The sequence below is a fragment of the Oreochromis aureus genome, linkage group 4 (assembly GCF_013358895.1).
Source record: "Oreochromis aureus strain Israel breed Guangdong linkage group 4, ZZ_aureus, whole genome shotgun sequence".
In the NCBI taxonomy this organism is placed as follows: domain Eukaryota; kingdom Metazoa; phylum Chordata; class Actinopteri; order Cichliformes; family Cichlidae; genus Oreochromis; species Oreochromis aureus.
In genome coordinates this window covers 27008865-27036864 of record NC_052945.1, presented here as the reverse complement: position 1 = coordinate 27036864, position 28000 = coordinate 27008865, and the positions used below count along the sequence as shown (strand labels likewise).

Sequence of the window (28000 nt, the reverse complement as noted above, 5' to 3'; positions counted from 1 at the left end):
GCAGAAAACCCGACTTATCAGAGAAAGTTGATAACGATTGTCGCGACGATGGTTATCTCCAGCTGAGGTTTTGGGGTTTTGTCGATCCAGCTAACGCAAAGAAAGTCTGGCTGTACTGAATTCCCTTCGTAGTATATCCCTCAGAGAGGGTGAGCTGCTGTTTTCATCATTGCTATCGTAGCGAGCGCAATTTGAATTTGAAAGTTGCGGGTCCACTTTTAGATGGTGCCTGTTTTTGTTTTCTCCTGATCACAGTGGGGTTACAGAAAGCCTCTTTACCTGAGCTCACTGTGGTTTCTTTGCGTTAACTGACTGTCCAATATGCTGAACCACATCACTGGGTGCTGAAATTTACTCGGTGATGCGCTTTGAGCATTATAGCGGTTTTTTGCTCTTCTTTTTTTCTTATAGTGCATTATTTCTTACATGTCACTGCATCTCAGTATAAAACACAGTGATGTGTGTCTTTGCTCAAGGCTTGAGGACCAGCAGCATATAAGGTCAAATATCTGAATAATTCTTAGCCCCTCTGTGCAAAGGGGTCTGAAATCTGACCCCATGGCCTGTGCATTCATTGCAAACAATATTTCTAGTGATTGGGGAAAAAAGACTGATAAAAAGCCGTCATGTTGAGATGTCTGCAGTGAGTCAGTTTAATACAAACCTGCAAGCTTGAAAGTCAGGAACTCTTTGTTTTTGAAATAGAAACATGCTCTCTCTCTCTCGCTCTCTCTCTCTCTCTCTCTCTCTCTCTGTCACGCTGTCCCCAGGAGACACATGTAGTGATTCACTCTTTCCTATTAAACGGAGGAACTGAAACGTCTGTTGGGCCTTCTGCATTCATTTCACAAATCCTCCCGTCATAGCCCTCCTCTGAGTCTCACCGCTCTGTGTTTTTGTGTGTTTGTGTGTGTGCAACAAACACAGCATTAGACAAAGGCAACAGTCCACTTTACTTCTCATTACTCACGTAGCACCAGGAATGGATAAGAAGTCTTGTCCTGAGGGAGAAAAGTTTGACAACTTAGTCAACGCGTGTGTGGCCAGCAAGTCACTAATGAGATCTAACCCTGATCCACCAAAAGGTGAGTTTCACTGAATTCTAATTATTTTTTTCTGCCTCTTGGACACAAGTTTGTTCTCTCAGTGTCCTGCTTCTGTCTTGGATTATGTCTCAGTTGTGGATGTCTTTACAACTTTATCATGCAGACTTGAATTTTACCTGGCTACCTAATACGTCCCAGTTATCGTCTTCTTCTTTTTTCTTGTACAGCCGCTTATAAAATGAGTGAGTGAGTCAGACTTGAGTTTGTCCTTTTTCTTTCTGAAACTTTTCTTACATGTCAGAATGCAAACTGTTTAACTGTTGAGGTAGTCAGTGTGTGACTGTCCTCCCCCCTCACAGAGCCGCCCCTGACTGTCGTGAACCAGCTCAAAGCCATAAACACCACTGTCAAGCCCACCTCAATGGTGGTGCTGAGTCCGACTCTGTGGATTTCTGTGGTCCTGGTGGGGTCCATCTTGGCTTTGACGGTTTGGTTTATCATATACAAACGACAGACCAGACGCGGCAGCACCTCCGGTAAGTACAACAAGCTTTTGATGGTTTGTGTCACTTAGAGTGTTACGGTTTATAAGTTTGCCTAACAAGAGAAAGATCCCTGGCTCGATCACAGGAGGAGACACAAATCCCTTTGGGGTAGTGTCAGGAAGGGCATTCGCTGTAAAAATCTACCAAAATCAAACATGCAGACCTCCCCGCTGTGACGACCGCTTGTGAAAAAGGAGGAAGCTGAAAGCGGCTTTTAGAGTTGTTTAAATTCTGCTCATTAGACTAGATAATGAAATACACATCAGATGCTTTAATACATCTCATGATCAAGTGAAGTTATAAGTGGTCTTTTCCTAAGTTACATGTTTTATGAGACAACATGGTTTTTGAAGCTGTGGAGAGAACCCGGTTTATTTAAAAAGAGGAGATCTTACACGCAGAGCTGACAGTCGGGTGGAGGAAACAGGGCTGCAGAAGGGCAGGTGATGAACTGTGACGTTCAGCACAGTAGAAACTCCACAGTTTCTGTTCTCTTCTTCTCACTTGTCCCAAGGGTCAGTCCCGCTCCCTTACCATCTATTCTGGTTTCAACACACATCCGCTGGTTGGGCAAGAAAACTTAGGCACCCCCCACACAACACTGAAAACACATAAACAAACTCTTCCATGCCAGAGTTTGTACAGGGCTGTGAAAAAGTATTTGGCCCCTACCTTATTTTTTGTGTGTTTCTGCTTGGTTATATTTACATGTTTCAGGTCAACAAACAAATTTTAAGATTATTAAATACAAAATGATGTTTTGAAATGATTATTTCCCTTGTTAAGACTGCCTGCTCAACCATTTGGTTTAGCATATTTTGAGAGACTATATATAATGAACTGGAGTACTTAGCTTAACTCAACCTTATTGAGCCATCTCTACCACTTGGTTGAGTTATGTTATCCTAAAAAAAAAACACTAGATGGCACTGTGTCAGGATATGGCAGGCCTCATCTACAACCCTCCAACCAGGAAATCAGAAAGCAAAAAATCACTCTGGACACATGGACTGTTTTGGCTAAAAATTTTAAAGGTAAGTACATTTTTCTGCAGTATAAACATGTCAGAGTCTTTACTGAACATGATTATGTCATTTGATACCAGAAAATAGCTGTAATAAATCCATAATATTTTTTTAAAAACATGCTCAACCAAACAGTTGATTTGTCAATTGATGGTAAGAGTAGCAAAACTTAGCTAATGTTTAGAACTGTTGTTTTAACATATGAAATTGACTATTTACTATTGAATATAAATAATTTAATGATCTATACATGTAAATATGACATGTTTAATACTGACAAATACTGTATGTTACAAAATGTTCTAATGTTTAAAGATTTACTCACTTTCTGTGATTATTTTTTAAAGTACAGTTTTAAATGACACATGGAAATCAAACCAACTATATTTCTACAATTTTATTTTTTTTAATGTTTATTAGATGGATTGCAAATCCTTTTATGGAGCAAGACAACGCACCTACCTGGCCCTTGTACCTGAAAATTCTCAGGACTCCGATGGTGAACTGAGTGATGATGACCCCAATAGAGGATCCAGATTTTCAACCCAATTTTGCAGATGATAGTGATGAAAGCTGCTTTGATGTTTCCCTGGATGAAGATGCTCCTTCAACAAGTAGATCTAATAAACTTTTTGACAACACTTTGCCAAACCATAACACAGCCAAGGCTTTCTGTTGTGTTCTGTGACAACTATTTTACCAGTTTTAAACTGGTCCAGCACCTAGACACCTCATTGGGTGTCAAGTGCATTGGCACTGTTCGACCAAATCGCACAGGTGGAGCCACTTTGATGACAGACAAAGAGCTGATGAAGAGAGGGCGTGGAGCTTTTGACTACAGGTCTGCTGAAGGTGTGATCGCAGTTAAATGGTTTGACAACAAATGTGTGAACCTGCTAAGTAATGCTTCTGGGATCATGCCACTTTCAACTGTCAAACACTGGAGCAAAGAGTCCAAGGCGAAAGTTATGATCCCATGCCCATCACTCATCCCTGCATACAATGAGCATATGGGAGGGATAAATCTCTCTGACATGCTGGTACACCTGTACAAGACCCCAGCCAAGTCTACAAGATGGTACCTGCCACTCTTTGGTTACATGCTTGATCTGTCCATTGCAAATTCCTGGCTAGTCTACAAGAGGGAATGTGGACAACTAAACCAGAAACCAATCACACTCAAAAGATTCCGCCTGGCAGTTGCGCATAGCTTGAAACAAGTCAACAAGCCAGCATCCAAAGTTGGCCGACCATCATCCAGCTCTCCACCACCACCAAAGAAACGATACACCCCAAGACCCTCACAACCACAGCCAGATGTGCGATATGACTGCTTTGGGCATTGGCCACTTCACTGTGACAAGCGAGGCCGATGCAATTACTGTCCAACGGGCGTCTCAAGATGGAAATGCCAAAAATGCAATGTTTTCTTGTGCTTGAATGCCAGTCAGGAATGCTTTGCAGTGTACCACCAGAAGATCTAATCATCAAGGGTATTGGTGAAGTTGCATGAACGGCAAAAGAAAAGAGCCAGAACTGTTTCAGTGTGTTCTCAAATTTTTCAGTGCAAAATGGCAATGGTATATAATATACCACCAGAATTTTCTGGAAAATAAAATAAAAAATGTTAGTGCTGTTCCAACACTACAGTGAAAAGTTTATGTTAACAACAGGTCAAAAGTGAATTTGTATGTTTACAATTTTTTTCGGTAATTGCAGATCAAGTTTTTGATCAAATTTACAATATTTTTGTGTTTTATACATTTTGTGGTTTGTTATTATAACGCCCACTGTTGAAATGGAACCCAACAATAAAGTGGGTCAAACACAAAATTGGGTAGTTATTGTTTTGCAAAATGAGTATAACCTTTACTTTTTTCTACTAGTTATGTCTGTAGAACTTTATGGAGTTGTACCATAGAGAGACATCTCAACCGTTTGGTAGAGGGTAATATTTAAAAAACTATAAGGTGTGTATAATTTTTTTTTTTTTGATTGTGATCATTATTGACCTAAAGGAATAGAAAATATGGACAAATAATTTTTTCATTGTATTTTTCTTGGTGAGGCAGTCAAAGGGCTAAGGGGGAAAAAGTTATCCAAACTCTGTGTGAAAAAAGTAATTGTTTGCTTAAATAGAACTGGTATGACAAAGTAAAGTAGGCTGAAAAATCTCAAAAAACATCACAGCATGCCACTATATAAAAAAAAACTGAGAGACAAAGTCATTGATATCTATTTGTCTCGAAAATGGTTACAAATTCAATTCAATTCAGTTTTATTTATCCAGCGCCAAATCACAATAACAGTCGCCTCAAGGTGCTTTGTATTGTAAGATAGACCCTACAATAATACATCCAGAGAAAAACCCAACAATCATATGACCCCCTATGAGCAAGCACTGTGGCGACCGTGGGAAGGAAAAACTCCCTTTTAACAGGAATAACCTCCAGCAGAACCAGGCTCAGGGCAGCCATCTGCCACAACCAGTTGGGGAGAGAGAAGGAAGACAGGATAGAAGACATGCTGTGGAAGAGAGCCAGAGATTAATAACAAGTATGATTCAATGCAGAGAGGTCTATTAACACAACAAAGCCATTTTGGAAACTTTGGAACTCCACTGAACCACGGTGAGAGCCATTATCCACAAATAGAGAAAACGTGGAGCAGTGGTGAACCTTCCCAGGACTGGCTGGCCCACCAAAATTACTCCGAGAGCGCATCCATCACTCATCCAGGAGGTCACAAAATAACCCAGAACAGCATCCTAAAGAACTGCAGAAAGATACTGGGCAAAAAATGGCATCCATGGAAGAGTTCCAAGATGAAAACCACTGCTGACCAAAAAGAACACAAGGACTCGTCTCATATTTGCCAAAAAACATCTTGATGATCCCCAAAACTTCTGGGAAAATATACTGTGGACTGACGAGACAAAAAGTGAAATTTTTTGGAAGATTTGAGTCCCGTTATGTCTGGCATTAACTAACACAGGAGTTCATAAAGACAACATCATGACAACAGTCAATTATGGTGTTGGTAGTGTGACAGTCTGGGGCTGTTTGCTGCTTCAGGACATGGATAACTTGCTGTAATCAATGGAACCATGGAATCTGCTCTTTAGCAGAAAATCCTAAAGGAGAATGTCTGACCATCAGTCCATGACCTGAAGCTCGGGTTATGCAGCAGGACAATGATCCGATACACACCAACAAGTCCCTCTCTGAAATCTAAAATAAATGTTTTGGAGTGGCCTAGCCAAAGTCTGAACTTAAATCCAATTGAGATCTTTTGGCATGACCTTAAATGGGCCATTCATGCCTGAAAACCCTCCAGTGTGTCTGAATTAAAACAAGTCTGCAAAGAAGAGTGGGCCAAAATTCCTCCACAGTGATGTGAAAGACTCATTGGCAGTTATCACAAACGCTTCATTGCAATTGTTGCTGCCAAGGGTGGCACGACCTGTTATTAGGTTTCGGGGAAATGACTTTTTCATACAGGGCCAGGCACGTTTGGATAGATTTTTTCCCCTTGATAAATGAAACCATCATAATAACAGCATTTTGTATTTACTCAGGTTTTCTTCGTCAAATACTAAAATGTGTTCCGAAATACGCAGCTGTGACAAACATGCAAAAAAACTAAGAAATCAGAAAGGAGTGCAATTACGTTCTCACAGCACTGTATAAGCAGGTCTTCATCTTGAATCCCGGAGGCTGAACATTTGAATGCTACAGATTTACTTTGTGAAAACACAAAACCTGTGAAACTAAAACTGACAGTCTGACAGCCAACAGCAGCTGCTTTTTAAGGCCTCTGTGTCTGATGAAGGCCTGAATCAGACACACGAGTTTTTGTGTTTCATAAATACACCAACATGACTGTGGCCATTTTTTTTCAATCTCCTGGAATGCAGCTCTTATTCAGTCTTAACTTAATTTAAAAGAAGGCGAAAAACAAAGAAAGGGCTGAGGAGAAGCTCAAGTCACTTGGGCATCCTTTGCGTCAGTGAATAATCTGTCGACTCACACCTCTTACCACAGGAAATCTGGAATGTAAAAACATTACTAGCATTACTGCTTAGCTGCTGTTTGTTCTGCACACAATGCAGTGCAGTAGTTCAAACATTTTAGTTGCAGGCCTACATTCTTCCCAATCTTTAGTTTGATAACAGCTCATACTGAGCTTTTTTTTGAAAGTCACAGTAAAAATGTTCTCTAAGGGATGAAAAATGAGGAATTTAGCAAATAGGATGTAAATTAAAAATCATATATGCAAATTATTATTTAATTTTCTTAAATTGTCAGGAGGTTCACTGAACAATCAACTAAAAAAAAATAGAATTTTCTGGCAATTTTTTTAATGGTACAGCCTTTAAATGGGCAATATATTCATCCCAGGCCCGCAGTGAGAAGTCCCACCCACTTTCTGTGCAAACCCTCTGTTTTTGAGGGGCAACCAATGAGAGGAAATCCTCTGTTTCATACAGAGGATTTATAACCTCAACAATCTTATGACCTCTTTAACTGTTTTAATAAACATTTGTGTAATTATTTTAAAGCATGTTATAAGACTTTAATTTAAAAAACAAAAAAAAAACATTATTACCTTTAATATATAAAAAGCACCTTATTGATCAATTGAGGAAATAAGGGGGGTATAATGTTGCGAATGGTTGAGGAGTCTTTCAGGGTGAACATTCAGTGACAGTTTTTCTGTTGTTTGTGTCACAGAGGATGGCATGCCAAGACAGGAACTTCTTCAGAAAGTGCAGCCAGCTGCCAAACTGCACCCTCTGCCCTCAGAAAGAAACGGTCAAGCTGAGATATTTCAGAGAGCGGCGGAGGCCCCATCACCCTGCTTTCACGTGCACTCTGGGAGCCAAACGGGCTCAGAGTGGGAGAATGGCTTCACAGCTTGCAGGGACCTCATGATGCGTGGTGGAACAGAGGTGGGCGGAGGCTTGCCTGCATGCAGCACAATGGCGGAGCACAGGATCCCACTTCCTGCCACAGAGCTGGGTGGCACTGCTTTAGTTACAACTAAAACCATGTAAGGCTGCAGGTGTGTGGTCGTACTCTTTAAGCACGCTGTGGGGAAACACATTTGTTTGCTTACTAACATTGTGGCCACACGTCTTCATTTTGGGGACAAAAAGCAAGTCGTCATAACTTCATTAAGCCTTAGAGTGAAGACTTGGCTTCTGGTTGGGGTACAGCTTTCATGAGTACTGAGAGGGTAAGTCTCCATGAAACGTCAGGTCGAAGTAATATTCTCTAAAGAGATGAAAACACAACTGTGTTTTTAAAACCTTATATTCACTGCATTTATTCTGCACGTTGTACTCAGTATACTGAGATTTCTTTGTTTCTACCATGTTTTTATGGGTTTTTTTAAAATAAGATTACGATTTTCTACAGCTGTTTTTATTCCTCTGCACTGCTTGTGTGAAAAAAGTGTACCAGGTGACTGTGTATAGTTTGTTGTTTTTGCTGTTGTACAGGAAAAGTACAGGAATTGCTTTGAATCTTGTGCCCGTATTTCAAACATGTTTTAATAAAACAAACTAAAAATCAACAGAAATATTTCTGATGCTGTGAAAACGGAAAGGTAGCATCGTTACAATGCGAAATAGTCTTGACGAGTTTGGATAGAGTTCCAGAAAAAGATATTTACACGATAAATATATATTTTTTTATCACATGTTGCTCAATCAGTGAGCTTCCTGCAGGCAACATCAAAACATAAATAGAAGCATGGCTTATAGTAAAGAAGAGTGCACTGGGTATCCTCATCTACGTTATCTGGATCGCTTATGGAGAAATATTTGTATATAAATATGCCACTCTCTGTACCACAGCAATAGCTACTTAACATCTTTAAAGGATCAGTGAGGCGAGTTGATCTCAAGGCGTTAGGCTGTTGGGGATGAAGAGAAGTGCTGCTGCTCCGGCATCATCTCTCCAACCGATGAATGAACAAAGCTGTCCAAAGAAACCCAGCAGTCCTGAATCAAACATGACAAACTTGTACAAAGTCTACGTCTTGTGCTGAAAGCTCTTCCATGATCACAGGTAGGTGCTCGGGTTCTCAGTGACAGCTAGGTGGAAGTACTCTGGCAGGCTGTCGCTCTGCACGCTGCTGTTGGTCTCCCTCCGGCGGATTCTGGTGGACAGCGTCTTCCTCTTTTTGAAGCTGTCCCCTCCACGCTTCTCCAGACTTGACACGATCATTTCTGACAGATCTTTCTGAAGTGACTGGAAGTTCTCCCTGAGACAGTAACATTGTTTTAGATTATTGTGTTTGGATGTAAAACTAAAGTTAGGTATCACACTGATTCTGAAAAAAACTGTGGTGCAAAGTAAAATGTAAATTAAAAACATAATGCTTAACATTAACACACTTTAAAGGAGGTGGTAATTTAATAATATAAAGAACAAAGATTATTTATTAAATCATAATACTGTTTTGTGTTCAGGGTATACTACAGTCCAGAGTTCTTCAACAGTTTGTGTAAAAATAGTTTTTTGATTAAACTTTACTCACGCGGTCGGTGGCGTCGGCAGGTTGTAACTCCCCCCGGTCACGCCTGTTAACCAGTATGTCATCATTTTTCCTTTACCCTGTGGGTGAGGTGTGGGATGCAGACAAACACACACACACACACACACACACACACACACACACAGGAAATATTACTAGTGACCTCTGTTTGTGTGGTTTGGCATTTAAAGTAAATGTCTACATGTAAGTTTTTAAGTAAATTAAAAAGCCCAGCTCACCTTCAGATAGGTCTCTCCTCGTTTTTCATACTCAAACTTGCAGTCCGTCCTCTGCAGGATGTTGATGGTAGACTGGCTGACATGAATTCTCAGAGCTGGAAAGATGATGTGAAAAGCAGCCATCAGACTCTGTGCTTGCGCCGGCCCTCCCTTTGTGCCAATTCAAGCTAAGCCCCTAAACTGCTAGTGTTGTGTGTAAAATGTGTGTGGTTGTCTTACGCAGGCCTGTGGACTCCATGCGTGAAGCCGTGTTAACCGTATCTCCAAAGAGACAGTAGCGAGGCATCTTGTTTCCCACCACTCCCGCTGCACAGGGTCCTGGAAACAATTACATAACAGGATTCAATTTATGCTTTTTAAAAAAAAATTTATTTAATTTTTCATTAGCATATAATTAACATTAACATATACTTATATTATTTGGCCACTAGATGTCAGCAGCTCCATGTCACGTTTGAGTTTTCCTTTGTCTGAGGCCTACACACAGAAATCTCTAAACGTAATGGTTTGTGTGACCTTTAATGACAGAAATGGATCATGTTCTGTGGCAAAATAGAAAATAAATAAGGTTTCCTGAAAGTGAGAGTTCAGTTCCAGATAGTTCAGTTTAAAAATGTTTATTTTTTTAATCATATGCTTTAACATTTTTGGAAATGTATGGCTGCAAATCTTGGAGATATTGCAAATATTTAGCATTAACTTGTTGATAATAACGACACATGGTGCCTCTTTTTAGTAGAACATAAGAAAACATCAAATTATGCTGGCCTTCTAGGATGTGTGACCTCACACTTCCATTGGAACTAATGCACACAGATCAGAGATAGAGAATTATGAACTGAGTGCTGCTGAACACCTGGATGATGCCTACCCTCTCTAATCTGGAGGATGGGACACATCCATGTTTGCAAAAGAAAATTTTGATTCATCTGACTGCAAAAGAGTTTTTCACTTTGGCTCAGCATAGACAGAAGTGTTCCTGCATCATGTTAATGTTTGGCGTCCTTTTTGCATGACCGAGTTCTAACCTGCATTCGTAGATGGCACGGTGAGCTGTGCTCACAGACAGTGATTTCTGGAAGTTTTGCTGAGCCCATGTAGTGATTTCCATGACAGAATCATGTCTGTGTTTAGTGCAGTGCTGCCTCAGGGTCCAAAGATCACAAGTATCTTTGTATTGATTTTCAGTCTTGGCCCTTGCACGGAGAGATTACTCCAGATATCTGAATCTTTGATCATATTATGTAGTGTAGAGATGATGAGATATTCAAAGTCTTCACAATTTCACTTTGAGGAACATTATTCTACAATTGTTCCACGATTTTTCCAGCCTTTTGTTGTCCCACTGCCCATGTTGCTGCTATTAACCAATAGTTGTCAGTAGTTTTCTTAAAATGTTAGATTTTCTCAATTTAAACATTTAATGTGTTTTTATGCTCTGTCGTGAACATCTGATGAGGCTTTGTGAGGTTTGTAAATCACTGAACTTTGTCTTATTCAGATCTTACACAGCATCCCAACTTTTGCAAAATTCAGATGATAACATAGTAAAATCTTTGCGAATCTCTGTTACCTGAATGTACACCAATACGGATCCACAGAGGAATCCCAGGGAGGTGTTCCAGCTCAAACGTCCCCACAAATGACAGGATGTCCAGGGCCATGTGGGCGATGTCCACTGCATGCCTGTTGCCGTTGCGGTTGGGCAAACCGGATGCAACCATGTAAGCATCTCCTATTGTCTCAACCTACAAGACAATAAACACGTAACTTTCTCTATAAAATCCTTATCTTTATTCAAAAAATAAACATCAAAGTGAGTAAAGTTTTTAGGTCTAACCATAACCACATTCTTACAAATTCTAGGTCAATGCTTAAAGGAGTTAAAACACTAAAAACCGACTTGTGACCTCCTTGATAGCAGAGGCCTGGGTTTCTGTTGTCCTGCTAAGCTACCTTGTAGACATCATGGTGATCAAGAATGCTGTCAAAGTTCTTGTAGATTTCGTTGAGCATATCAACCACCTCCATGGGGGTGCTGTAGTAGCAGAGGGTAGTGAATCCCACAATATCACTGAAATAGATGGTGACCTCCTCGAACAGCTCTGGCTCCACACTGCCCGTTTCCTTCAGGGAACGCACCACTGGGCTATGGAGACGCAGAGAGGAAGAAAAATGTGGTTACTGTCAGATATATTAATACTACGTGACTATAACATATAAACATACATGCAAATACAGCATCATGGGGTTTTTTCAACCACAAGTGCTAAAGCTTTTCTTGCTGGAGTTTCAGTCTGGTGTTGTTCCAATGGAAAAAGCACATTCTGCACTCAGTCATGACTATGCAGTTAAATGCCAGACAGAAGGCACAGGGGAGGTGGCAATCATTACTTCAATGGTAAATGCACAAGTGTACAATTACATTTTGGAAAGCATCATTCATGATGGCAAAGTCATTTTGAGGATCATAATCCATCGTTTTGCAGAGCAACAAGTGCTAAAGCTTTTCTTGCTGAAATGCAATCATAGGTTCTGCTGCAAACAGTCTGAATCTCAATCCAAAATAAAATCAACCTACCCAGGAAGAAGCATAAAGTTGAGGCGATCCGCTCTGTCCCTCTCAGCTTTGTACAAAGCCGTTCTCTCCTCCACCAGATTCTCCAAAGTCCTGGAGTACATCTGCAGACGACGGATCAGGTTGTCCATGTACGTCTCTGTGGCTTGGTTATGCAGGTTGCTGCATCAGATCAAAAATATTTTATATTCGCATATCAGCTCTCACTGATCTTCATTTAAGAGAGTACTACAGAAGGACATAGCAGGAGGTTATCCTCTGAAATAAGGCTTTGAGGTGAGGCAGTTAGTCTGGCCATGTGTCAAATTATAAAAATCAGTAAAAGCCACACTGAAGAAATATATGATGGCAATCTACCTGAAAATATTTCCAATTGTTAACTCGATTCTCTTAAAATCTGGCCTCCGTTCTGGATCTTCCTCCCAGCAGTTCTTTATCAGTGTGTACAGCTGTATACACACAGAGTTACACACAAAACACACATAAACAAGACAAGGAAAGAAGAGGAGAAAAGTGATTTTTTTTATCCACTTAATTTACTTTAATTGATCCAAATAATTTTATAAACTCTATAAAAATCGGGGTTTGGCTTTTTTACCTCGGTCTCTCTGTCTGTAACACCCTCAAAGTTTAGGTCAGGTCTGAAGATGTTTTGTCCGACAGGATACTGCACTCTGTAGATCTTCTCTGAGGGATTGCACAACAATCACTTATACAATATAACTATGGGACATGGGTTACTCTGTGACCTCTGTGTTTCACAAGTCTGCAGAATTTCGCATCTTGTATGTGTAAAATCATTTTTGAATTAAAGAAAATTCCCAAATTTTTCACAACTGACTGACAAAGACAGACTCGTTTGTTCAGTTCTGCTGTTTATGGCAGTATAATTGTGGCCTACCTCTAACATCAGTGCAGTACTGCGTGTAGAAAGGGGCTTGTCTCATAACAATCTCATGGGCAATGATGGCGTAGCTGTAGACGTCGCCTTTTTGAGACACTCCGCCTTTGCGAAGATGCTCCGGGGCGGTCCACAAATCTGAGGGGAGAGGACACCGGTTACATTTAGCCAACTATTGGTTCATTTTTCATTTACAACAAGAAAGTGAGAGTTTAACACGTATACAATTGCCATGCCCAACTCCAACCCACAGCACACACACTGATTATTGTAATCAGAAGATAAAATGCAGTTTTTCATCAGTTACTTTTTACAGGATGCCGCCGATTTACCCAAGCAGAATCACACACTTTAATGTCATACATATTTTTATAATATATACATTTTGTTTTTAAATCTTCAGCTACCCAAACCCTGAACATAAGTTCAACATTTACAGATCCAGTCCCCTTCATCTGATTACCTCAGATGCTCATCTTAGCCTGGCCTATTAGAAAGTTCATCAGACAAACCTTCCTACACTGTGTTGCAGACTACTTTTTATTTTTGCAAACCAAAAATAAAAAGACTGTTATCGAAAATTACCCGTAAACCAGTGAGCAACTGCTGGAGCAAAGACTTTGACAGCCAAGTCACAGGTGGTGCAATGTTTCCTCAGGATGACAGAAAAAAAACTGTGATTCTTGCTCTTGGATTTAAATATGCCACATGTCTTTTTGTAGACTCTCCACTCTGTACTGGAGATCTGCACTGCGTGTCTCTTTGGGAGGTTCGTACAGGGACCTCCAGCTGCCCCTAGGAGACGACCCCAGTGCCGACACGCTAAATCAGCTCAACTCAGTGATACTTTGTTGAAGACTTTCAAAGGTACAGTTAACAGAGCCTTCTTCAACACCTACAACACCTGACTATTCATAGTTGAGGTATTTGAAAAGATAATAGTGATTCTTCTACTTCATCCTGCTCCTCCACTGCAGCAGTGATGAAAAGTCAGGCAAGGAGATTAATTGTTTAACTGCAGAATGAGTCTCTATTGCATCTCTAAATAGAACAAGATGAACAATCCTGACTTCAGCCAGCTTCTTCTCAAGAAGTTACTGTTAAGTCTTTGTCTGCAGGGTCAAGGAGAACTTCAAAATACCATCCATGCTACTCTGTGAAGTAACATGGATGCCATTTAAAACCAAAGTTTTTGTTGTTTATGACAGGCATACTGTTGATAGGTGTCGTAGCCACAAAGCAAAATCCTGCTATGTGGCTACGAAGGTGGATCAGACCCTGCGCGCCTCCAAAGCAGGAATCATTCCCAAAGAAATTATTGGCTCTACAACAATAGCAAAGTGCCACATTGTGCTTCTATTAAAAATTCTGTATTCTCATTTCATAATAATGGATTGCATTTATATAGTGCTTTTCTAGACACTAGACAGAAGCGAGGCTGCCATATCGCGCCATCGGCCCCTCTGGCCAAGGACACAACAGCCAGGACAGACAGAACTGGGGATCAAACCGGCAACCTTCCGTTTACAAGATGAGCTTCCCAACCCCCTGAACCACGGTCACCCCTAATAATAATTAGCCTATTGAACTCCTCAAAGTACTTTTAAATTACTCTCTGAATCAAAAGTTGGGTTTCTTTTTTTGGTTTATAACTTTTGTAATAGCAGTTGCGTGTTTTGTGTATTGTTAACAAAAAACTAATTTGTTTTGCCAACTTCCCACCTACAAATAAGTCATTAATTTTTTTTTCTCTCACACTGACTTTAGAAGTCAGAGAAAGACTGACAAGAAAACCTTGTCCTGATTTAGTCGTGCATCACAACGCCAATAAGGTAATGTCAGAGGCCAAACCAGTCATATTTTAGTTAAACTAATGTTTATGTTTGATAAACATTAATCCTCTGCAGTTTATGAGGGGAGGATTAGTATTTGAGGAAGTCCGAAGAAACCCATGCAATCAGAGGGAGAAGAGGCAAACTCCACACAGGCCACAGCCAACAGGGAGGTTCAGACGCTGATGCTGTGGCGTGATGGGGCTAACCACCACACCACCGTGCTGCCCTGACCACAAACATGTCATCCTCATTAGGGAAAGACGACAAGCATATAACACAATTAACCAAGTTAAACTCTCTAAGTCCCGAAATTACATAGTTAAACTCCTCTTGCCAATCCAGTAAGGACAGATGAAAAGATGAAAAATCAAGAAATTCACTTCAAACACTCGAAACCACTCAAACGAATGCCCAAAGTAGAGTAGGATAGTAACCCAGCAGGAGCTTATAGAGGAGCAGGATGATCTCAGAGCATAGATCAATACTCAGCCACAGTGATGATATTTCTTAAAAAATATTTCTTTTAATTTCTTAAAAAGCCCACCGTTTCCTGGTTTCAGGATGGTGTTGCAGCCAAAGTCAGTGATCTTGACCACCATACGGTTGTCGACCACACAGTTGGAGGACTTGAGGCGGCCGTGAACTGCGATGTTACTGGAGTGTAGATATGACATGCCCTATGGAATATATACAGCAGAGCAGTAGTTATTATTTGCTATTTCAACTTCTTTTTTTTTAATCACATGTTTTGGTTGCATTTCACTTAAGAAAATCCAGAAATTTAATGGCGGAGGTGCTTTAAAAACTGTAGTATTTAATAACAAACCAGTTACTCAAAAGAAAACAGGCAAAAAAAAGCATATAAATAAATGACATACTGAGAAAGACAAGTCAAAGAAACAATACCTTTGCTATGTCATACATGACTGATATTTTAAACTCCATATCCATGAATGTTTCATCTGGGTAAGAGATCCTGTCACTGAGAATGTACTGAGAAAAAAACAGATGAGCAAGTTCACGTTTTAGTATTTTTAGAAGTCCGAAACAATTCTGTGTGAATCTGAATCACGTATTCATACACACTGTGTGTCCATAACTTATTAACAAGTGAAAATCAAAGTCGCTGTGAACTATGAGCTCCGCCACATTAAATCAAATCCAAAATAGGCCAAAAATGGTCTTTTTCTGCATGCAGTGTGTGAATGTGACCTTTAAACTGTTGTCCTCGAAAACAGTGACTTTTCATTACAGTCAGTGCGGATAATACAAGAAGTTATTAAATAATAACACAATAAAAAAAAGATATGCGTAGATAAATCAAAGACAAACATGATCTGAAATAGCACATGCCTTACAGAATGTTTAACTAGAAATCACTGAGAGCGGTCATATATCTATTAAGGTTTTGCAATTCAAAGTTCACAAAGTGTGACTGAAATGTTTTCATATGCACCACAATGAAATCATACACTCACTGGTCACTTGTTCAGGTACACTAGTTTCACTGTTTGTTAGTGCAAATATTGGATCAGACAGTCACATGGCAGGAACTTCATGTATTTAGCCATGTAGACGTGTTCAAGAAGACCTGCTGAAGTTAAAACTAAGAATCAGAAGGGAAAGGAAAGTGATGTATGTGACTTCGAACATGGCATGGTCATCGGTGGCAGACGGGCCCGTCTGAGTATTTCAGAAACTGCTGATCTACTAGGATTTTCCCACACAGCTATCTCTAGGGTTTATAGAGAAGGGTCTGAAAATGAAAAAATATCCGGTGTGAGGCAGTTTTCTGGGTTGGATCTTGTTGATGCCAGAGGAGAATGACTAGACTGCTTCAAGCTTAGAGCTGTACTCAAAAAAACACTCATTGCAAATGTCAAACCATGAAGTAGAGGGCCAACAGCAAACACAAAGCTCAAATCATCTCAAATTGGTTTCTTGAACATGTCCACTGTACTCAAATGGGTTCCACCATCACCAGATCTCAATCCAGTAGAGCACCGTTGGGAGTGCTGGAATAGCAGATCACATCATGGATGTACAGCTGACAATTCTGCAGCAGCTGCATGATCGTATTATATGAATATGGACCTAAATTTCAGAGGAATGTCTCCAGCACCTTATTGAATCTGCACCATAAAGAATTAAAACAGCTCTGAAGGGAAAAGATGGTCCAACCCAAAACTAGTAAGGTGTAACTAATAAAGTGGCTAGTGAGTGTATTTCTGTACTCAAAGGTGTTTTTTTATTGTTATACACATTAGAAAACTAGGACTAAACGATAAGATGAACTGATTTACGAACACGTCCTTGCAGCAGGACCTTATATGAAGGTAGTGTGTGAACGCTGGTTTGCTCTTACCCTGAGGGAGCCCCTCTGACACAGCTCAAACACGCCATACACACCATATTCAAACTTCACCGTGCCATAAAACTTGGTCAGATTGTAGTAGTCAATCCGCAGCAGCTGAAACGTGAAGACAGTGGCAGGGATAGTTAATCATTTTTTGATGTAAATACTTTTAATAACCTCTAAGATAAAACGCAGAGATATCATACGGTGTTGAGCTCAATCCTCTGGTCCTCGGTGAAGTCTCCTTCTGTCTGTTTCAGCTCTTTTAAGATTACAGGCTGGAGAACACAGAGAATGGAAAAAGACTGACATGGTCATTTCCCTTTTAATCTTTTTCAAATCAGATATGAATTTTTGGCATTGCTGTTACCTTCTTGTCGTAACGCCCTCGCTGTCGGAAGTACGTACTGTCCTTCCTCTTATCTTCATCAATCTGTTTCATAAACACACACACACAGTTGTCTGATTTCACATTCTTATCTTGAACCGCCATAGATCTGAAAGCTTTTTGATCGTCAATGGTAAAAGCTTGAATTTTAGATGCATTTTAGGACGAGCATAGAACAGGTTTCATTTTCAATAAGATATCTGTAGGTGTATGGCCCAGTTCTGGCACAAGAATCATTGAGCAAAGAGAGAACAGGTCCAAAACAGAGCAAACATCCATGACTTAACATTCACCTTCCCTCTTGATGTATTGTGTTGATCATGGGCTGCAAAGCAGCTTGCAGAGGCATTAGGATCATCTGTTATCAGCTGAGATTGCGTGACTCTTGGCCATCAGTTTCAGTTTTTATTGAACTTTAACAATTTAGCACATACTCCGACATTTTCATGTAGTCTTATCTTATTTAATGTGTATCCAAAAAATTATAGCCTTATTGTGTCTTGTGTCATAGAGCCGTGTTTTATCAGCAGTCAGGAAATAAAATCTGGAGTTAAAGTTTGCTGATAAGGGCATTTACCTTCAGAGATACCTCCTTTTCATCCAGAGGGCCAATCAGGTGAGGTTCGATGTGAGACCATTTCTTCTGTAGAAAGCGCTCTTTCCTGTTCTGCCTGTGAGTTTTTAAAAAAAAAGGCATTCAGCACATGATCGGTACAGATAATTCAAGATTTACTTTAACAGACACTGCATCTTCTCCATTAGTGCCCTGAGCTGCAGATAAAACTATATGTTGTTGCCCAGGTTCAAAATCATTTTGCCACAATTTACAGTTCATACTCAAAGCTGTCCTCCTTTGCCTAAATAAGGCAAATACTGCCTGATTTTGTCAGCTCAGCTCTAGTGATGCACTTGTGCTAAAATGTGACATGCAGCTCTTCTACCACGACTGGGAAATGAATCTGCAGTTTACCTGTAGAAGATAAGAGCGACTCCTGTCACCACCACAACGCTGAGACTCAGAACAATCACAATGATTTCCTGCATGTCAAACTCTGAAAGCAGAAGAAACAGAATAAAAAGAAAACAATTTAGAGCTTTGCCTTGAACAGAGCATTAAATCATTCTATAAATCCTTCTGCCAAAAGTTCATGTGTGTTTTACCGTCCGGAGTTTTTGGCTCGTCGGAAGGCAGCTTATTTCCTGCCCACGGCAGACTGGGGTTTTGGGTGTAATTGATGGTCATATTTTGTGATGTATCAAATAATAGCAGAGTGTTATACTAAATAGGGAGAGAGAGGGGGAAATGTAAGAAAAAAACAACTATTCGTTTTTAAAGCAGCAGTGTTAACTGATTAATAGACAAAGGTTTTACCTTGGCAGTGTTAGCTGATGTGTAAATGACTGAGAAGTTAACGTCTCTGTCCCCATATTCATCAAGCACATAGTGTCCTCCCATACCTGCTTGCACACACAATCATATAAACAGAAAATAAAACATTTTGCATTGTGCTTTTTCAAAAAGTTAAATTTAAAAAATGCTTTGACTCAATGTTCATTAAAAATTTGACATGAAAACCTGCAGATAATTATTATGTTTTATCAATAAATTCTGTTTATATCCTTTATTAACTGTTAGTTAATTGTAGCTATGAAACATGAGAAAATCAGCATTTCTAAATGTCAAAGTTGATCTTTTAAAGCTTTTTTCTTTTTTACATGATAACTACATGGTAAATGGTAAATGGCCTGCATTTGTATAGCGCTTTACTCAGTCCCTAAGGACCCCAAAGCGCTTTACACTACATTCAGTCATTCACCCATTCACACACATTCACACACTGGCAACGGCAAGCTACATTGTAGCCACAGCTGCCCTGGGGCGCACTGACAGAGGCGACAAAACCTAAAAGTTATTTATTTACTGCAATAAAAGACAAAGATAATGCCATGATAGAATATTCAGTTATCAAAATTATTGCCAGGCTAGCGGATTAACAGACAAATCTCACACAAAAATGCAAAAGCATTAACTGAAAAATTAAAGTCATGATTAAGTGGCAAAAACTGCAGTTCCTGAAGTCTCCTATAAGATAGATTACGAAAGTATTTTAAAAAAATTATTCCATGTAATTATATATTCCATATATTATATATAAAAACAACAACAGTTATCTGAACTGTACAATTGAAAAGCTATTCATTTTTTACTGTAGCAATGAGAGAAACCATGCGCATTTCCCCAAACCCTAAAATGTAGGCTTCATAACGCAGAGCCCAGAAATAGGTGGCCTTCTGGTGACTCGTCCATCTTTTATATACAGTCTATGGCATCTCACTATTTCTGTTGGAGTTAGAGTAGAAAATTGAATCACAGTGGAATTGTTTTTTTACCTACACAATTTAACCCTAAAGAAGAATTAAGGAGACTCAAGGACCCTTTTCCTTGGGTACAGAAGAGTTAGCCAGAAAACAATAAAAGTTGCCAAAAAACATAAGATCAAGTGCGAAGTGTGAATAATCACTTTGATCTGATACTCTGTGTAACATCTTTATATACTGTTTTTTTGTGTAATAGTTGCGAAACCTCAACACACAGCAGTAGAATTTTAAAAAGAGCCATTAGTGTTTCATGTGAGAGCCACACAAAATGTCTTGTCATCTTTGTTTCTCTGCTGCAGTCAAACTTTGATGTAACCAGCATCAATCTTGCGGACATAAAATAAAAGAATGTTTAACTCATCCTTTTTTTATTTCAGCTACTTGAGTAGACGTGGTGTCTTCCCAGATACTGCTTATCAAAGTCCTGGCATTCTGCCTCCAGCTGTGTTGAGTTATCTCTGGTAATACGCACCATAAAAGGAGATGTTTCCAAATGGATTATCATTTGAGCCATTATATGTCCTGTTGTTTTTTTGATTGGTGAGCATCCTCTCTCTGAGCACTTTACCAAACAGAAGAGTCCCATCATGATATCCGGCCACATAATCGTTTATCTGCCAGAAAGAATGAAAGATAAAAGACTGTAAATGAGCAGTTATTTCATGTGGTCTTGTTCGTGAGCTTGAGGTGCAACTCACCGTTTCATTGACTGAAGATCCAGTGGTGTAGTTTCTCTGCGGCAGAGTGACCACTAAGACATCTTCCATACCCACAACAGATGTGGTGCTTACATAATAATCAGGGCTGGATGAAGATAAAGGGTGATAAGAGTTTGTTGGTATTCAGATTTCTTGATTCCCGCTTAATAAAAACTTTGTGGTAGAAGTGCATGTGTGAAACAATGAATTCATGTCCAGGCTTACTTGTAAACATCTATGAGAATAAACAGGAATTCTTTGGGAATCTGGCCCACCATCCCCTTTACTGAGACTACCTCATCAGTGTTCCCACATAAGATTAAAACTGAAAGAAAAAAATCAGTTTTACAGTAAACAAGAAGGAAAATTCTTCAGCTGTGTTAGTGCACTTCTTCAGTCTGCTGTAGTAGACTACTGGCTATTCAGCTCTTTCCGTCTTGACTACTGGTACGGCTTAAATAGCAAACTTACAATGAAATCCCCAGAGGACCAAAACACTTTTCTACTTTATTGAAAAACTATAAAGTGTCAAAAACAGAAAAAAATATATATATTCACTGTTGCTGTGTCTTTTCGGAGACTGGAAGATTTTTTTCAGGCCATCCTCTCCATGAATTGTCTCTGTGTTTGTGCCCAGCATAAACTTGTTAGTAGCTGCCGTCAGCGCGTTGATATACCTGTAGCAAAGCAATGAAACAAAGGCGCTGACCCTGGAGTACAGATAAAGCAACAGAGGTTACTTATAATCACTGAACTTGGCTCACCAGAAGCAGTCCTCAGAGACGTTGTTGGCTTTCTTATAGACGTAGAATCGGCTCCATGGCTCCTCCTTGAATGGTAGAGTTTCATTCATGAAGTGAAGGAAAAAGTCACAGATCTTTCGTGCTGGAGGCAGAATTCTGGTCAGTTTAGGCTTGTAGTCGCACGAGAGGCCGAAACTCCCAGCAGAGATGATGGGAATGGTTAAACGCAGGCCAATGTTTTCACTTGAAAAAAACACAAATGGGCAAAAATTAAAAACTCATGAAGCTGCTAAGTAATACAAAAGTCAAAAGAAAGAGATTCATACTTACTCTACTAACTGGTAGGTGGCATATGTGCAGGAAGGCCCCAGCATGACGCATCCAACTTCACCATTAGCCTGCAGAAAATTACAACTGCATTCAGGAAAGTGAACTTGCAGTGCAGTTATTTCCCAGTCCAGTACTTCCATTTACTCATTTTCTTTCAATCCCTCCTTCTACCTAGCTCTGTAATTTTGCAATATTTCCCAAAATCCATTTCATTAGTCCCCAGTAAAATTAGCTGCATCTGCTGCTGTTGACTGTGCTGGACGAAGCAGGATCAGCTGGGGAGTTTGTCCTGATGAGGTAAAACATAAGAGATGCACTGACTGAGCTCACTATGCAACAAGCTGTGTCTACATTGCACTGTGGTTCTATTTAGCCTGGTGTTTGTGGTGATACTTGTATCTTGGCATACCACTGATTTATAAGCATGATAACCTCTATATCGCAAAACCTTCTGGTAAACTTCCTCCTTAGCTCAGATGCCTCTGTGACCTATGCACAAGGTTACCTTGCAGTTTAAACCAAACATAGCTCATGGTTTTATCTCTTGCAAGTGATGGCAGTATCATCTGCCCTTAATCAGAGTCTGCAGCATCAAGCACAAGTCATCCTGCCCCCAGCACTGACTGGCTCTCCGTGAGGCTCCTCGATTAAACACAATATTCTTTTCATTACAAACAATTCCCTTCAGAATAATATTTCAGTATTTCTCTGATCTCTTTCACTTCTGCCACCCTCCTCATAAAGTCTCTGCTTGTCTGACACTGGGCAGTTGTTGGATAATCTCTCCATGATGCAGGCCATATATACTGACTATTGTTTACCTAAGGTCTATGCTGTTGGGACCTTTTGGTACACTAAATGGACAAAAGTATTGAAAGAGCACTGATGAAAAGAGTGGGTTGTTCTAAAGAGCCTGCTGAATTCAGACATGGCACTGTAACAGGTTGCCAACATTGCAAGAAATCAGTTCACGAATTTTCTTCCCTCCTAGATACTCTATGATCAGCTGTAAGTGGTTTTATTGCAAAGTGGAAGCATTTAGGGAGCAACAGAGTTCCAAATCCCTTCTGGCAGTAACATCAGCATAAAAACAGTCCACTGGGAGCTTCATGGCACTCATTGGAGCTTCTGTAGGTGTAACGTGTAGGTGTCCCAGTACTTTTGTCCGTTCGTGATGTTAAATTCATGTTTACAATTAGAACTCTCCTGCTGTAGATGTTTAATAGATGCATAATGATTCCAGTTACAAGCCAGTTTAAGCATAAGAACCTCAAACCCCTCAGACCTGTTTACAATATCTAAAACAAAGGCTTTAAAAAAAACTCAGGGGCTTTAGGACCAACAAAATCACGTCAGAAAGTGTTACGTCTCATTGTGTGCGCTGTGTTTAAGCATGTAACCACACTTACATTTAGTTTCTTGAGTATTGTCAACCCCTCGCACGTGCTGCTCCCGCAGCCCTGCCGCTTGTACAAGTTGGTGTTGAACCCGTTGAAGTTAGCAGTCAAAGTGAAGTTTAAACCTTGAGTCATGGGGAAAAAAAGATAAGACTTATGAATGTCAAAAACAATGAGATTAGATTAGTCTGATGTACTGGCAAAAATAGGTCTAATGGTCAAATCTGCATCAGAAGCAGGAATAACAATAACTTTTTTTTAGGGTCCCTCAATGACAGATATTTTAAATAGGCAGTGCATGTCTCTAAACTAGTTTAATTTGTGTCATATCTGTCGATATGTTTTTTTCCTGCAGAATATGATGCTGAAAAATAACCTAAAATAGTATCATTGCATGCTTTCATCCAGAAGAGCAGCTCCGGATCTGCTTTTAACAGCGCAGCCAAGGCTGATGTGTAAAAGAGTACGTACATCACCTCGCAGAGTCAAATGGTGTTACAGGCAGCTATTAAATATTCCTTTGAACTGGTACTTCTGGAACGTTGATAAACTGTGACTCATCTTTTGTCCTTCTGTTGGCACTGACTGCAGAAATCTTCCATCACTTCTGCTCTAATAATAAAACGAGTAACCTTGAACTATTTAACAACAGATTTGATACATTTAACTTTTTCGTAGTAAACACGTGAGCAGTAAAACACTGGTCAAACGTCAGTGAGCCAGATTCCTAGAAGAATGATTTAAATACGCAGAACACTTTTAAAGCTATTTTAATGGTTTCCTAGCAGGACACGACTATTTCAGCCTCGCCTAGTAAGCAGTAAAAAAAGACCTAGAAAGAGGTAGGTAGGATTTACATGGAGCTTGAAAAAGACGTATTTATATGCTATATCTTTTTAGCCTACGTTAAATACAATTTAATGTCTAAAATAAGATAATAGGACGCATGTCTTACTTTTAGACTAGACAAACAAAAAGTTTTTTTCTAGTTTTTTAATTGTTTTTTTAAGCCGAGTGTGAAATATGAAGTGTGAAGTATAAAGTAAAGTATATTTTGTGTAGCTTAATGTAGTGGCAGAGAATATCTAACAATGACCCTTTCTTTTGTTTTTCTTTTTTCTTTTTTGGGGTGGGGTTGTATTTAGCGGTGCTGGAACAGAAATATTTGCATGGATGCACCGCTGGCCTCCCCCATACTCAAAATATTCTGGAAACAACACTAACACACTCGCTGTATTTGGTTTAATTTAATCTGAAAGCCTAATCAAAAAGCATTTAAGTCACATTTTAAATCTTTCTTCTCCTCAGGAATCAAATAATTTTACTCTTAAGATATCACCATATTTATTAACACCCGTTTTTGTTGTTAAAGTCAGATATCTTTTGTTTTGTGATCTTTTCTGTAGGGTATCTATCTGTCCATACCATACTTATCATTCTCCAGCTTGTCAGTTAGAATAGCTTCTTCCACAGCTGCCTTCACAAGCGGCATGCTCCATTCATAAGTGTTGTCCTCCAGCAGTACAACATTCATGTAGTAAGAACGGTTTGAATTCAAACAGTCTTCGATCATGTCACTTGTGACCATGGCCACTGTAAGCGCTCCCAGGTAAAGTAAAGCGGACATCCTGATCCCCGATATTTTCATTTTTCCCTCTGAATTTTTGGCTCTGGTATACATGTCAAAAATATAGACATCTGCTCAGGTAAACAGGAGGCTAGGAGCACAGCAGGTCCTCTCCAGTGTTGACATAAGTCCAAAAACAGAAGTGAGCACGTCTCTGCAGTAACCAAGCTGAAGTCACTCTCTTGATCGCTCAGTCTTGATCCAATGCCCAGAATCCAGGCAAGAGAAGTTTTGTGTAAGAGCTTGACCTCCAAAACTTTCAGTAAATACAAAGTATCTAGATTAAAGACAAGAAAAAGAAGAATTAGGTTCCTCTTGGTAAAGACTGACTTCAGTAATCGTTCACCTTACTACAGGCTGGTCTACCTGTCTTCCTTTTGTTAATGAACAACTGAGACAGGAGGAAGGCAGGGCAGGAAAAACTCCCACACTCTACCTGGAATGGCACGTTACTTTAAAAAGTGACCAAGATCATAATTCACCCTATTTGTAAACACCATGTTTAGACCTGTCTCCCTGTTACCGTCTAAAAAAAAGTGTATTTCCCTCGTTTCAGCAATGATGACGTTAAGTGTGAGAACAATCTGTGCAGACTTTTAACAACAGCACATTAAATCTGGCTCCTGGAAACAAAACACACCAGTACACAGTGGCACCACTTAAACACCTGTTTTGTCTTTTTTCTAACCGCTTTGTTTCCTGCACTGCAGACTTCTTTACGCAGAGGCCGGGGAGAAGCTTTCATGCTGAGGGGGTCAAAGCTCACAGGAGGCCATAAAAGCGAAGGCTTGTGTGGAGCTGATAAATATTGTCGGCTGTAAAAGCCAGGTGGATTAAGCCTGTAAAATTCTTTGCAAAATGCTCATAAAACCAATGTCACCGCATTTTCAGAAGAAAAAACATTTTAATCCTCAGAGGTGCTGTTCAATGTTTCAAGTAATTTCCATAATCCTCAAGAAAGTACCTTTTAATTTAGATCATCTGTATTTAAAACATTATTAGTGTATAGCTTATAAATAGTGTAATTACGACCCAATTAAGACAGTATTTAAATTATTATCAAAAGCATCACATAAAAACTTATTTATCACAGCAGGATAAAGGTCAAGAGCAAAGTTATAACAATCTAATAACTGCACTGATTTGGTATTTTCTGCTTCCAACAAACTAAAACTTTCTCCACCACAGAGCTCAAAAACAATTAAATATGGATTCACTCTTGTTGCCAGCAGAAAGTCTAGAATGAGTTTTAACTTTAGTCAGTTATCCAACTTTTTCATTAAAGCTAATATAAGGTCAAAATCTTTGACTTTCAATTAAATGTATTATTCAATAGAATATATATTGTCATTAATATCTGTTCATCAAACCCACTAAAAATCAGTATTTTGGCTTTCCCATTGTGAGCCAACACGTAGCTAAAATTATGACAATATACTCGTAATGCCAGTTTCACATGGATTTGTCCAACTTGACCGGATTGATTAAAATAACTTAAGTACAGATTTATGATCTGCATCATCTGGCTCATCTGAGTATTTGAGAAACTGCTTATCTACTGGGATTTTCCCACACAACCCTCTCTAAGGTTTATAAAGAATGGCCTGAAAAGAGGAACTATTCATTGATCATGGGCAGTGAGTTACTAACATGGTACAAAATCTGTTAGCAGCATGATGTTGAATCTGTGCATTGAAGAATTAAGACAGTTCTGAAGGCAAAAGTGGGTTCAACCCACTGGATGTATTCTAATTTCCTCCATCTCCATTCAGGTAAAACTGAGGTTCTAGTGCTCAGCCAATAACATCAAATCATCTGCTAAAACCCTGGGTATCATTTTTGAGTGTGATTTGGAATAAAAACATTTAGACTAAAGTTAATTTTCCCATCAACTGATATTGTTTTATTATTGTGTTAATATAGCACAAGTTTCAGTTAGCTTTGCACAAAAATAGAAACATCCTCCAAAGAGCTACTTTTTTACTTTGTTGCTTTGAGTACATTTCAGAGCCTGAACTTTTTAACTTTTACTTGAGTAAAGAAGTAAGTAGTACTTGTACTTCCACTTAAGTACAGAATGTCAGTGCTTGTCTGATATTTTGCAACTATGCGTGCATGTATGTGTGTATGCTGGAATGGATGATTATTTGTCTGTTTATGTGTCTGTATGTTTTAACATGTGTGCTTATCTTCAGAAGGTGTTTTTTATTTGACCTTTGAAGCACTTTATTTTTTTCTCTGTGTTTTAAAAAGTCCTATATAAATAAAGTTATTATTATTGTTATTATCTTATTATTCTTTTCTAATTTTTATTTATCAAATGCCAGACAGTCATAAAGCACATAGGTACATACAGAAATGTATGTACTTATGTATACAGAATTTTTTTTATAACATTCAGTAAACATAAATAACATAGATGACATGAATAACCCTCCCCCTTCCACCCAATAATTTGAATGTGAATATGTTACAGAAAGATGGGTTAACCCAAACAAAAGAAACAACAACAACAACAACAAGAAAGCTAACAATGAAGTGCTAGTGCTTATCCTTATGGATTAATATTAACATTAATATTAATATTAAAAAATAATATTAACATTAATCAACATTATTTAATATTAATTAATATCAATATCAATGGCTACTTGCTCCTCAGTCAAAGTAAATTGATAATGCTGGTGTATCTTAAATGAAATAATCTTAAGCGGTGGAACAGCCACTGCCGGCAGTAGCAGGAGAGCTTGTGCACGGGTGTATGATGGACTACAAAGAGATTTCTCGTGCTGGTAGTTTTTAAGTAATGGTTTCCAGTGAGTAAAAAAATCTATCAGCCTCTGAGGGAGAATTTTATCTTCTCCAATTTTAGTCCTAGGATGTCATATCATTATTATTATTATCATTATTATTATTATTACTTATTGAACATCACTTCGATGTCTTTGTTAGACTTTTTAGCAAGAAAGAAACTTGCAATGTTGACTTGAACTCATAACCTTGTGCAACTTCAAAGATTCAAAGTGCAACAAATGAGTTAGAATTTAGATGTGAATAAACAGAAAAACCTAAAAAAGTGTTGTTTAGGTTAAAAAAGCTGGATTCAGTGTGACTAGTGTGTATATGACAAGAAGATGTTTTTGACTGTCTGTTCACAGGCATGTAGTAAACCACATTAGAGGTCATTGTTTAAAAAGAACTAAACAAAGAGTGATGCATTAAAATATTGCATTAAAAGAGTCAGATGCAGTGTTGCAGTGAGTTTACCTCATGACTTTCCACTGGGAGGCTGGTTTGGATCTTCGTGAATCCAAAAGTGAGCACTGGCCTTTCTTTACAGTGTAAAGCTCATTCTGTGAGAGGGAATATG

The 28000-nt window shown here is 39.1% G+C and overlaps 3 protein-coding genes across 7 annotated transcripts; 2 read left to right on the top strand and 1 right to left on the bottom strand.

Moving 5' to 3' along the window:
* LOC116327861 lies at nucleotides 1–8193 on the top strand. Of its 4 annotated transcripts, none has more exons than XM_039611421.1 (4): nucleotides 1–149; nucleotides 975–1085; nucleotides 1406–1582; nucleotides 7350–8193. In XM_039611421.1, the coding sequence occupies exons 2-4, from the start codon at nucleotides 983–985 to the stop codon at nucleotides 7670–7672; spliced, it is 603 nt and encodes a 200-aa protein (XP_039467355.1). In that variant the 5' UTR covers nucleotides 1–149; nucleotides 975–982; the 3' UTR covers nucleotides 7673–8193. The 4 variants fall into 4 exon arrangements, with proteins under 4 accessions (XP_039467355.1, XP_039467357.1, XP_039467356.1 ...); XM_039611423.1 differs by having other exon boundaries at nucleotides 934–1085; XM_039611422.1 differs by having other exon boundaries at nucleotides 928–1085.
* LOC120439953 (piggyBac transposable element-derived protein 2-like) lies at nucleotides 1589–4104 on the top strand. Its single transcript, XM_039611419.1, has 2 exons — nucleotides 1589–2625; nucleotides 3037–4104. The coding sequence occupies exon 2, from the start codon at nucleotides 3174–3176 to the stop codon at nucleotides 4098–4100; it is 927 nt and encodes a 308-aa protein (XP_039467353.1). The 5' UTR covers nucleotides 1589–2625; nucleotides 3037–3173; the 3' UTR covers nucleotides 4101–4104.
* On the bottom strand, nucleotides 8152–27983 carry gucy2ca (guanylate cyclase 2Ca). 2 transcript variants are annotated; one of them, XM_039611418.1, is made up of 27 exons: nucleotides 27898–27983; nucleotides 23016–23128; nucleotides 21607–21674; nucleotides 21298–21519; nucleotides 21092–21210; nucleotides 20759–20858; nucleotides 20534–20639; nucleotides 20308–20449; nucleotides 18829–18914; nucleotides 18618–18735; nucleotides 18427–18508; nucleotides 18034–18127; nucleotides 17439–17501; nucleotides 17275–17346; nucleotides 17078–17182; nucleotides 15619–15705; nucleotides 15257–15389; nucleotides 12878–13015; nucleotides 12575–12663; nucleotides 12334–12425; nucleotides 11980–12138; nucleotides 11355–11547; nucleotides 10972–11146; nucleotides 9618–9716; nucleotides 9399–9493; nucleotides 9163–9239; nucleotides 8152–8886 (listed from the first exon to the last, which is right to left on the bottom strand). In XM_039611418.1, the coding sequence occupies exons 3-27, from the start codon at nucleotides 21648–21650 to the stop codon at nucleotides 8685–8687; spliced, it is 2892 nt and encodes a 963-aa protein (XP_039467352.1). In that variant the 5' UTR covers nucleotides 21651–21674; nucleotides 23016–23128; nucleotides 27898–27983; the 3' UTR covers nucleotides 8152–8684. The 2 variants fall into 2 exon arrangements, with proteins under 2 accessions (XP_039467352.1, XP_031605398.2); XM_031749538.2 differs by lacking the exon at nucleotides 27898–27983 and adding an exon at nucleotides 24429–25115.
* Between the last annotated feature and the right edge of the window lie 17 nt (nucleotides 27984–28000).